Source organism: Mauremys mutica, chromosome 7 (genome assembly GCF_020497125.1).
Source record: "Mauremys mutica isolate MM-2020 ecotype Southern chromosome 7, ASM2049712v1, whole genome shotgun sequence".
NCBI lineage: Eukaryota > Metazoa > Chordata > Testudines > Geoemydidae > Mauremys > Mauremys mutica.
Genome location: NC_059078.1, coordinates 107674215 through 107687041, shown reverse-complemented (window position 1 = coordinate 107687041; position 12827 = coordinate 107674215). Strand labels below are relative to the sequence as shown.

At 41.0% G+C, this 12827-nt stretch overlaps 1 protein-coding gene across 1 annotated transcript in view; it reads right to left on the bottom strand.

Annotated features, from left to right (window-relative positions):
- Nucleotides 1–12827, bottom strand: part of ADAM12 (ADAM metallopeptidase domain 12) — a 315046-nt gene that overhangs the window by 280403 nt on the left and 21816 nt on the right. Inside the window, exon 2 of the mRNA XM_045023718.1 lies at nt 9500–9633. Within this exon, the coding sequence (XP_044879653.1) occupies nt 9500–9633 (134 nt within the window). The remainder of the gene's footprint in view (nt 1–9499; nt 9634–12827) is intronic.

The following is a 12827-nucleotide window of genomic DNA, read 5'->3' as shown; positions in this document are numbered from 1 at the left end:
ATGCGAGATAGTATCAAAAGCTTTACTAATAAGTCAAGATATACCACATCTACTGCTTCCCCCCATCCACAAGGCTTGTTACCCTGTCAAAGAAAGCTATCAGGTTGGTTTTACATGATTTTTTCTTGACAAATCCATGGTGACTGTTACTTATCACCTTATTATTATCTTCTAGAAAATAATTGCTAATAGCTCAGATATCCTATTAACTGGTATCTCCTCTAAAGTATGCAACATCACAGATGGGAACACTGTCCCCTAAGTTTTCAAAGACTTGCTTAGATTGAGCTGCATAAACCCCATTGACACAACTCTAAGTCTAAGCTTTGTAAATTACTTTACCTGAGAAGGAGCAGCATGGGGCTTGTACAACATGTACAGCATGGGGCTTGTCCCAGAGCGCCACCTCATGACAGAATGGGGTGTTTCTGCAGCTCTGCCTCAATTTCCCTTTTGTCCCCTTGTGACCTGCTTATGTCAGAACAATGATTTGACCCTCCAGTTAAGTTTTCTGAGAATGTTAAACCACTTCCAGGGTAATAGAGCCCACCTGAAACAGTCCAATAAAAACAAAATGTAGCAGCAAGTGATTCTTCAACCCAGCCAGGCTCTGTGCCCAGCCCCCTGCAAAGCTGGCCTCTGTCCTTAGCTAGTGCACGCCCCTCTCCAGTCAGCCACTCCCAGATCCTCCTGCCTGGAGACTTTCCCTTCCTTGCCTGGCCACTCCCACCAGTACCTAGCTGAAGTCTTTTCTCCCCTTGTGTTTCAGGGTCTCCTGCAGGAGCCCAACCACTCTCTGCTACCCTTGCCACCCGCTACTGCTGGGCTTTCTTCCTTTTAAATCCCATAGCCTGTCCAGGTGAAGCATGGTGGGTCTAACTGAACAGGGCTGACTAACAAAAAAGCCTCTTGCCCTTAAAGGGGCAGATCATCTTCTTTCACAGCTCTTCTGAAGCAAATGAAAACAATTATCTCTTGCAGGAGGGCTATATGCTGTATGAAAAGCTTCAGTGGGACTTCTCCTGTAAGGATGGTTTGTAGGATCAAACCCTAAATTAATGGTACATTATAACACATAAAAATTCAGAGTTTCTCTGATTTGGGATCACCTTGCATAATTATTGTGAACTGTTTACCTGCATTCCTCCACGTCAGTGTTATTGCCCATTCCTCCCTGAACCCTCCACTGGGGCCCAGTCGAGCTACCATTTCTGTCAGTGAACGATTTCCCATTCATTTCTACAGGCAATGGATTGGGCCCTCACAGTAGCAACACAATTGAAGCAGGCAAAAAGGACAAGCCAACTTTTTTACTCAAACCTCAACCTTAAACTCAACCTGTGAAATAGCATCACATCCTCTAACAACTATTAATTGCATTCAAGGTTACCCTGATTACATGCAGATCATCAAGAATGTAGTATGTGTTAATCAGAGTAATTTGTAAAGAACTGAATGACTGAGGCAAGGAAAAATACAAAAACTATTTCTTCCTAAATTCAATCAAGTGCAATACACACTAAGCAATAGAAAATTATGATATTCTTGCCAATTTACATGCACAACCTATTGAGCTGTGACACCAATACAGTTAAAGAATAGAAGAAATATGGCTTAACTACATATTTATAGCTGGTCTTAATCATGGCAGTTCGGAGCTGGAGTTTGTGTTCAAGTATAATATAACACCAGGAAAAAATATAAGAAAGTTGCTATGAGAAATGAAACTCAATTTTTATGATTTCCACGTATCTTTTTAATTCTTCCAGATTTTGTTTTGCAAGTTTGAGGGCCATATCTTCAACTGGTGTAAATCAGCTCGAGACAATGGAGCTACACTGGTTTATACCAGCTAAGGATTTGTCCTTGAGAGTTTAAAACTTGGTTAGGCAGTTTTAACAGCACACAAAATCACTTTTTCTTGTCATAATGAATTTTTACTATATTTAGATTTTCCAGTCAGCGGTACTGGAGTCATAATCACACTACAGCATTCTAACAGAGTTAGAAGAGTCTCTATTTTTAATAAAGCTCTAGATAAGATATGTTAGTGAAAGTATAGAATCATAGAATATCAGGGTTGGAAGGGACCTCAGGAGGTCATCTAGTCCAACCCCCTGCTCAAAGCAGGACCAATTCCCAACTAAATCATCCCACCCAGGGCTTTGTCAAGCCAGACCTTAAAAACCTCTAAAAAAGGAGATTCCACCACCTCCCTAGGTAACCCATTCCACTGCTTCACCACCCTCCTAGTGAAAAAGTTTTTCCTAATATCCAACCTAAATCTCCCCCTCTGCAACTTGAGACCATTACTCCTTGTTCTGTCATCTTCTACCACTGAGAACAGTCTAGATCCATCCTCTTTGGAACCCCCTTTCAGGTAGTTGAAAGCAGCTATCAAATCCCCCCTCATTCTTCTCTTCTGCAGACTAAATAATCTCAGTTCCCTCAGCCTCTCTTCATAAATCATCTGCTCCAGCCCTCTAATCATTTTTGTTGCCCTCCGCTGGACTCTCTCCAGTTTTTCCACATCCTTCTTGTAGTGTGAGGCCCACACACATTTTTTGTCCATTTCTTTTCTATTGAAAATGTTTCTGATGTATCTCCAAATATATCTGCTGACTCCCCCACCCCATTTTGAGCAAAGAGTTTTAGAACCATATTGGTCACTGTAAGAAGCTGTGTGGAGACAGTGGGGAGCCACACAAATGACCACGCCTTCTGCCTGGATTCCAAGATCCAAAGGATCTTCCTGCAGATTTCATGATGTCAGTGTGTCACTATGCTGTAGAGTCAACCCCTCGACACACCATACAGAGGACAGAAACTCCACCTGTGGAGACTCACTGAGCTTCCTCCTTCTAATTATTAGTCCAATTTTCCCATCCTTAAGCACACTAAAGGATCACCTTACTTCTCAAGCAGTTCCCTCTATTCACTGAAATCACTGGCACTACTCAAAACGGTAAAACTCATTGTGCCTAAAGCAGGCGGAATTAGGCTCATAGTCTATTGAAGCTTGTTTGTTATGTGTGTCTAGCTATTTATGACCACTCACATCATTTAATAAGAAACCAGGGACCAATTTCTCTCTTATCATTTGTGTGTGTCCCAAATTATAGCGTTACAAACTATTTCTCTACATCCATGGATGCTCCCTATGTTGACAGATTATGTAAATATATCAGAGCCTCTTGAAACAGCAGTGAGGCTTAGGCTGATTAACAGTAATGAAGACAAACCATAGCCACTTGACAGGAAAACAGACACTGACAGTTGAAAGGCTCAGCTTAAAGAAAGTTTGAGTGCAAAAAGTTAACAGAAAGGTGTCATGGGACCATATAAATACACTACAGGAAGGAGGAACTTTTCTCCAAGGAGGACACCAGGGAAAAAACACTTGGAGTAGTCCAATATTCCACCTCTAAAGACTACGGGGCAGATTTACAAAGGTATCTGGGTACAAAAAGATTTAAATAGGCATGTAGTGAGATTTATGAAAGCACCTAAGCAAGCCAAGCACTTAACTCCCATTGCCTTCCATTCTGACACCAATGGGAATTAGGCATCCAGCCTAATTAGGCAGTTGTATAAATCCCACTAGGCACCTAAATACATTTGTAAAACTGGCCCTTGCTCCTGTTGTAGTCTTCACATGTGCCTATTTCCCCAAAATGCCAATGGGGTGCCTTATGAATGCCATAAAAAGAATGAGAAAGGGAAAACCAGCATTTGAACGCTTCACAATTGAGGGGGCAAGTAGCTCCCATTTTTTAAGAGTATATATTCAAGGTCTATACTCATTTAGTAAGACATGGGGACTATTTCATGTGTTCATATGCACACTTAATCATATCGTATATGTCCACAGTGCCTTTCAGCTCCAAGGATCCCAAAGTGCTTTAAGAACTGAATCAAATTCTGGCCAAATGACAAAAAGCCAGGCGCGTCAGCAGGTATCTGCTTGCTAACAGAAATCCTGTCGGCAGAAGGTAGGATTCTACATTGGGACAGCCTAACATGTTGCAGGGAACATGTTCTTGCATCTCTGCTCTGGATGGTGATTTGCACGTACTATAGCAGTGTGAAGATGTCTGGTATTTTGGCCTGGCTATGACTTTTTTCACACCCTCCCATTTGTGTTTTGTCCACAGCCAGTAGCATTAGCCATATGCGCATCTCTGTGGTGTAGTACTGTAGGATGTGCGAGAAGTTACTTACCTGTACGGTAACTGGAATTCAAGATATTTTGTCCCTATAATACTCAAAAAGTTGGGATGAGCATGATCTCATGAACTCAGATTTTTTGTCATCAGGGTCCACAGGTCCACACCTACGCCTACACATTTTCATGTTGGTATGCGGGTATATGGTGAGGGGCAGACCCACTGCCGCTCCAGTTTCTTCTCAAACACAAAGTGCAGAGGCAAGGACTCTGGAACAGAGGGGATGAGCGGGTGGTTGATCACCCATAGGGACAAAACACCTTGAAGAGCTCCAGAAGTGGTTTTTTCCCCTTCTTTTAGAGTCTCCCTCTGGGAAATTGGGTCTTTTCCTTTTAGGAGGCTTTGAAGTGTCTGAAGCTGCCCCATGGCCTCTGCTTACCAGGGCTGGAGAAATCATCAGAGTACTATGAGTGGCTGAGGCCAACATACCAGAGAGTTGGGTGGTGATGGACCCAGCAGGTCTTAGGGAACATTCCATAAGGAGGGGCTTGAATCTATCTTCCCTCAGCTTTGTAAATCTGGTCTTGTAGTTGGAACTTAGATGGGATGTGAGACTCTCCGAGGCAGCTGGAATGCCTGTCACTAAGGGAAGAAGACACGCTATTAAACTCAGGGATTTTGGCATAACCTGTGCAGGAAAGGCTGCAAACAAAACATGGACCAAGGGCAAGGAGGACCTGACCGCACAGAAATGGAGGGGAGAGGCCCCCCAAAGCACAACTTCTGCTAAAAAACAAAACAAAGCAATAAAACTAAACAGAAAGGAATACTAAGAAATAAAAGAATAAAACAAAGTAAGCTGTGTAGCTAGCTAGCAGACACTACAACACTCTGTCTCGAGCTGCAGAGGCAGGGGTCAGCCCCTCCCTCTATACCAGTGGTTCTCAACCTGTTATGTGGGCCACATCCAATACTACCTATACAGCCCTGAGATTGTCACATGGACAGAAGCTGTGTGCTGATTGGGCGTCAGGTTAAGAACCACTGCTCTATACCCTCATACCAGTCGGAGGATACATTGGGCACAGATGTAGACCCATGGACACTGCTGACAAAAAAAAAATCTACGATCCAGAAGGCGGGCGTATACACATCCTGATGTGGAGCACTCATACGAACAAAACCATGAAGAACCGCTCACAGTGCTACCAGTGCACACACTTTGCCTTCTTTACATCCATTCTGTTCCCACTAGTTAAGACTTTTTCCTTCCCACCACCCACTTGCATCTTACTGGCTTTGGAGATTTACATGCTCCACTTGCTCCAGCAGCAGAGCTAGTAAACTAGCCTGACGATGGCCTGGCATTTCTCTCCCCCGTGGCAATGATAGGCTTGGCAGGCTCCTGACCCTGGCTCTGGCCCCAGCTCCAATTAGAGCCATTTTTAACTCAGGCATCATTACTTGACTTTCTAAATTCCTTGTGATTCAGTGATCTGGCTTACAGACTTACCAGTAGGGTGTTATTACACCAAGTGTAGGACTGAAGGTTGAGGCCAAGCAGATGGTCCCTTAAAGTTCTTATTTGAAAAGTCCTACTGTGCACTATAAAGTTATTGGCCCAACTTTCATCAAAATTGGCTTGATTTTTAAGTCTCAGAACAGATTTGAAGGGAAAATTCAGCCTGGAGCAACTGGGGAGAGAGTATTTCTTTCTCAAGTGAATAACACAAAAGCGTCTGAAATGATTTTGCTAACACCTTTGGGCTGAGACCAAGCATGGAAAATGTCAGCACTAAAATGGATTTGTTAGGGAAAGTTATGAACAAGTAAAAAGGGGGAGTTAGAATGGAAGTTGGAATTCAGCCTTAAAATATAATACCACTATCAGCACCTTCTTTAATGCACACATATATAGGAATAATTTCTCTGAACACTAAAAAGCAGCCATATCTCTGTGTAATGTGGCAGCTGCTTAAAAGCACACAGCAATGCCACACAACTGTTTAGGGGCCTGAATCTGCAAGCACATACATGAATAACCTTACTCAGAAGTAGTTCCACTGGAGACAACTGGATTACTCACAATAATAGACACTACCTCTGGGAGTAAGTGTTTGCAGGATTGTGTCCAAGGGCAGCACAAGAAAAAATATACTATATCTACTTAAAACTAAGAAAGGAATGTAGTTGGGCAGAATTAAATACCCAAACTGGAGGTTAGTCAGAACACTGGGGATAACAGTTCTACTCTTACCCAAAAATGCCTTGTGAATCTTTAGAGAGACAAAGTGGGTGAGGTAATATCTTTTATTGGACTAACTTCAGAAGTTGGTCCAATAAAAGAGATTACCTCACCCACCTTGTCTCTCTAATATCTTGGGACCGACACAGCTACAACAATACTGCATACAATATTGGGGCTCTCTAACAATCACAAATATAGAGAGTTGTATATTCACAATCACAGATATTCGTCCCTCTGTAACTTATGTCAAAGATGCCTAGGTTATTTTTTTAAATATAAAGTGATAAGTTAGTTTGTGGGTGTGGATAGATATGTATAAAATATATGTATTTCAGAGAAGCAGTACCATTTTCCATATTAATGTTCCAACTTCCATTATAAAAGTCTTACTTTGTTTCTGCATAGTTTGAAAAAAAAATCACGAGATTAATTTTGAATTATAGGTCATTTCAAATTATCCTGATCTGAAATTTTGGTTTTTTCTCTTACCACTTTTTTTAATCCTTTCTTGCTTGAAAATGGCTTGTAATTTCCCCCTGAATTTCTCATATTGTTAAGAATCCTTGCAAGTTCATGTGTCAGTTATATTTATAAAAAATAGGCTGCAATTAAGAAGGTTAACAATTTTTTTTGTTGAGAGTTTGAGTCCCAGTCCTACTGCCGTCGATGACAGCGTAACTGATTTTAGTTAAGCAAGACTGGGCGCTATCACCCAATTCTACTGGTTATTCTGCATGGATGGCCCCTTGCATGAGACACTGCTTCAGTATTAATTCAGGACCAGATTCTGATCTCAGATACTCCAATGTAAATCAGGCATATCTCCACCAAGCACTGGAATAACCGAGAAGAGAATCTTGCCTTGAGGGGGCAGAGCTAGTGTGATCTACTGAATGACCAACACAATTCTCTGTGTTTAATTTGATGCTCCCCCATAAAAGTGATAAGCAGGATCAACCTACCTTAAAGTTTTTGAGATCAAAGTAGATTACTGCCTGGGTGAACACAGCATATTGTAATTATCTATTTTGAAGTACATACCCAAGTAACTAATACTTCAGCATTACGCACATACAATGACTGAATTGTTTATCTTTCTATATTTTCTACTACAGTGTAACTCCCCTGGTTACCTCTCACTAAGAATATACAGTAAAACAAAACAAAAATGGTGGCACACTTTCAAAAGAGGTAAAGAACAAAGGATCTTATTTAACTCCCAACACATTGTTTAACTTTCCTGCTTTTGATCAATAACATGAAAAGCTATTCACAATTTTTCTCCCTCAACCAGTATAACATTGTTGTTCTTCCCACAGCTTGATCTGCACTTATGTATTTAATTTATAACAGTTTCCATGGAAGAGAAATATTTTTAAGAAGTGCTGACACAGCAAATGGATCTCTCTACCAAACCACAAATCTTTTCTAATGTTCATCTTAAACTGCAAGCAAATCTGGGAAACAAATTAATGATATAAATCATTATCATTACTCACATAAAAGGTACTCCATTGTAACCCTTTCAGAAAACTACAGCAGCCTAAAGTACTCTACAAGGAGAACGTCTGTTTCCAATTAAATGTTCTAAAAATAGACTTGCACATACATTTAGGACAAAGCCATCCCAGTTTCTCTCTCATAATATTTCACATGTTTTTATAGATTCACAACAACATCAGTCTTGTCAGGACAGAAATTCAAATTCAAAAAAGATCTGACTATTCTTTCTTTCCAATTTGAAAAAAAAAGGAAGAAAAATTTAAATATGAAATTTTTTAAAAGAGGTCTCATCCATTGCTTTAAAATCTCTTCACATCCACTTCTGTCAATTGCTAGTTAGCACAACACAAAAGCAGTGTCCCTCAAAAGGAGAGCACTTATGGTAATTTAATACAAATTCGCTGTAAAAGGTTTTTAAATTATAGTACAACTCTACTTTTTTTTTGCTAAGCTTCTGTTTCATTTTACACATTATTTTTCATACATGACTTTTGGAATAATTCAAAAAGCGAATTGGAACAAAACAAAAATTTGCATGCAAAAGTTAGGGAGCAAGTTGGGCACTTGATCTATATGTCCATGAAGAAAACTAAGTGGCATAAAATGTCCTTTTACTCCTTTGTGCAGTCCACCTGCATCACCAATGTGTGCATGAGAGGGGAGAGAAAGCTCAGTGGGGGTGGTCCTCCTCCTCCATGTGCCGGGTGAAATGTGGGTGGGACTGGAAATAGGCAGTGGCTTGGCTCCACCTTCCTCTACAGTGCTGACCACCAGATCTGAGCCACCGCTAAGGGGGAAGCAATCTAATTGGTTACAGCCAGTTGCAGATTATTTCCCCCCTGAAGCAAGCAGGAAAGCAGGGAGCAAACTGTGACTCAGTCAGAATTCATTCCCTTGAGTGCTCCTTGAGCAGCATGACTAGGCACAAACCCCTCTATGGGCGATACGCAATGTCTTGAACTCGCCCTAACAAGCAACATTACTGTAAGCTACAGGGAGCAGTCCTAGTCACAGAGTACCTACATATATGTTCTAAGTTACTCCAGGGTAAATGGTCCCAGGATTTGTGAGGGAGCGGGTGCATAAAAGTAGAATATAGTCCGTTGCATACACTGACTTTTTACTCAGCCCAGTCTTGTCTTTTACAAAAATATCTTCCCTAACCTTCCTAAAATCTTCCATTTCTCTAATCGACCTTTCAAACGCCTTCCCTTCCAAAGTCATCCGTGCTTTCTTTCCCAGATTCCTATCTGAAGAACAAAAAAACTACAAATGTTTGTCAAAACTTGTCAACAGATTTCAAGCAATTAATGTTAACCTCTCTCAGAATACTGTAGTTATATTTCTTGAAATTTAACTTTTTGCTATAAAAAATAAAATGTCACTTTGAACTGAGGTAAGAGTTCATTTTAACCACTCAAAGATCTCACTTTTTCTCTTAAAGATTTCATTCAAATTAGGCAAATAATCATGTCTAGCTGGCAGACATTTTAGTGGTGAAGTATAGTCATTTGTTTTCATGTAAAGTCTTTCAGTTGTTGCATAATGTGGTACTACAATAGTTAGCAAAATGAAAACTAACCTTTGAATCAATGCTATTTATTGGTTTCCATTGTTCTCCATTCAAAATGTAGGGAATTATTATCTCATAATGTTCTGACTGGTTCTTTGACATCTGTTGCCTGGAGGATTCCAATTTACTGTCCGCATTCTCTCCTGGGATAGGAAAAAAAAGTTGTGTGTTAGTAGGAAATAGGATCTGACAACATAATCCTTATTAAGGTGACTTGGCAGAATATTTCAAAACATAATAAGTTCAAGGAAGAATGAAATATTAACACATAACGGGCAGATGCTTCTTTCCATTGAAATCAATGGCAAAATCCTCACTGAATTCTAAGAGAACAGGGGACAGAACCCTCTGGCTGTCAAGGCTATTTCTACTTTTCAGCAAACTTTGCACTTCTGTAAAAAATGCAATGAAAATAGAGTCTGGATGGGAGAGTGAAAAGAAGGATTCAGTGGCTCGAGGTAGCAGAACAAGAGCAGCAGGAGCTCATGAGCAGTTGAAACCCCCAGTCTTAAAATGAGATGTGCAGCCCAGGTGCCATTTTATAACATTTGCACCCCCAACTCCATACTGCAAAGTAGAGAAATTAATTAATAACAGCAGCCGCTATTTAACATGATGCAGAGGTAGTAGTTATAGTAAATATTTATATTAGGGTAGTGGTCAAAGCTCCTGATCAGTTTTGAGGCCCTGTTGTGCTGGATGCCATACAAACACAGAAACAAGACAATCCCTACTCCTAAGGGCTTACGGTCTAAAGACACAGACAAAGGGTAGGACATGGAGATACAACATGACGAGCAATGAACCTGGTAAAGAATTGGCACTGTTAAGTTAGTTATGTATATTGTACTTATTTTTTGTGTCTTTAGATTTGGGGTAGGAGAAGGAAAGAAGGGCAAGTGGAATAGCTGGTCTGTTTAGCCAAAATCAACAGATTGGGTTCTGCAGCCCTCATGGCTAAGGAGAGCCTAAGGCTACGTCTACACTACCCGCCGTATCGGCGGGTAGCGATCGATTTTTCAGGGATCGATATATCGCGTCTCATCTAGACGCGATATATCGATCCCCGAACGCGCTTATATCGATTCCGGAACTCCACCACCGCGAACGGTGGTGGCGGCGTCGATATGGAGAGCCCCGGAGATCGATCCCGCGCCGTGAGGACGGGTAAGTTATCGATATAAGATACTTCGACTTCAGCTACGTTATTCACGTAGCTGAAGTTGCGTATCTTATATCGATTTTTCCCCTTAGTGTAGACCAGCCCTTAAAGAGGGATGTGAAGGAGGATGAGGTAGTATAGTTCAGATTTTATCAGGATTATTATTCCAAATTCAAGGTAAGAAGTTAACAGGGGGATGGATCATTGCCCTTCAGCTGCATGTTGGCATGATCAGACCCACAGTGTACATAAAAAAATATTTAGGATTTCTCTTCTGTGTAACCAGATCCTTGATTTCTCTTGGATAATTTAAGCTTCCTACTCTGCTTGTTACATAGTGTTTAGTTCCCTAAAAGATAGATGATGATCACAGATTTCCTCTTATGTTCTTTCCATTTCTTTGGCTGAGTCAGTTGGTCCTCATAGTTTGAACATTTGAATCATTGCACAGACATAATGATACAGTTTTAGGTTACTGAAGCCTCCAAGTTTATTGTGCACAAAGGGTTTAGCAATTTTAATCCTAGACTTTTTATTATTCCCCAGATACTTTTTAATCTACACCATGCTATCTTTCTCCATGTGGCAATCTGCAGTTGTGCTCCACTTAGCTCCACTTAACAAGTTAATATGAACTTTGTTCACCAAAAGCCTTAATACTCACTTATCTTAGTGGTCTCAAACTCCTCTATCTAGACACTCAAGCTGGTTACAAAGTATTTAGAATCCCTACGTGTCCAGGATGCACATCAGTGAAGAAAATATCTCAGGGTAGGTCTATACTTACCGCGCGGGTCGACGTGGAGAGTTCGACTTCTCGGAGTTCGAACTATCGCGTCTAATCAAGACGCGATAGTTCGAACTCCCCACGCGCTCTGGTCGACTCCGGAACTCCACCACCGCGAACGGCGTTGGCGGAGTCGACCTTGGAGCCGCGGACTTCGATCCCGCGGCGTCAGGACGGGTAAGTCAGTCGAACTAAGGTAGTTCGACTTCAGCTATGCTATTCGCGTAGCTGAAGTCGCATACTTTAGTTCGACCCCCACCCCCGTAGTGTAGACCAGGCCTCAGAGAGAACATGAGCCCTAACTGAGTTAATGCTGTACCTACACAGTCAGATTACTTAGATTCATATTACAATGTCAAAAAATAAAATAGCCATTTGCATGCAACATAAATTACTGGGCATTTTTCTCTCCAAAAATACTAACGGCATTATGCTTGTCAAAGAGAACAGCTCTAAAAATCCCTGTAACAGGCTCTGGATTGGTGCTAAAAATAAATCTTAATTGATATAAAATGGGATGGCTCCCAAGTGGTATGCGGGGAGGGAGAGAAGAAAGTCAAGGTTCTTATATACACTCCTGCCCGACACCACCCAGCCATGCCCCCACTTTAGGATATGGAGCACCTCTAGCTATAGTATCATTTCTCTGTACTTTGCAAAGTCTCTAAAATGTGGTCTATCCTTTACATAGCTGCATACAGGTGAAGGAAGAGAAAGAGCTACTTTTGTCTCTCACAAGTAGTTCCTATTCCTGAAATAGTGTACTAAACAGAGTACACCTGTCAATGCAATGCTCTTACTACAAATCTACATACCCACTCATTGCTCAGTGGTACAGTGCTGTATAACTGACAAAAATGTAAACACTCCAGGAAATAAAAGTTAAGTAGGCTGCAGGCTAAAAAGAGAAAGAGTTAAAATGAGACTTTGACTGCAATGCTTTAAAGTATAACCTGGATAGACAAAAAAAAGGAGCTAATGAAAAAAGTAGAGAGAGAAGAGGTATTTATATGATGAGAAAAGGTGTGGATATGTTAGAGTTCCCTCTCCACTCTGAACTTTGGGGTACAGATGTGGGGACCTGGATGAAAGACCCCCTAAGCTTATTTCTACCAGCTTAGGTTAAAAACTTCCCCAAGGCACAAATCCTTCCTTGTCCTTGGATGGGTACTGCTACCACCACCAAGTGAGTTAGACAAAGATTCAGGAAAAGAATCACTTGGAGTTCCTGTTTCCCAAAAATATTCCCCCAAGCCCCTTCATCCCCTTTCCTGGGAAAGCTTGAGAGTGACCAAGGTAAGCACAGACCAGACCCTTAGGTTTTTAGGACACTAAAAACCCAGTTAGATTCTTAAAAACAGAACTTTATTATAAAGAAAAAGTAAAAG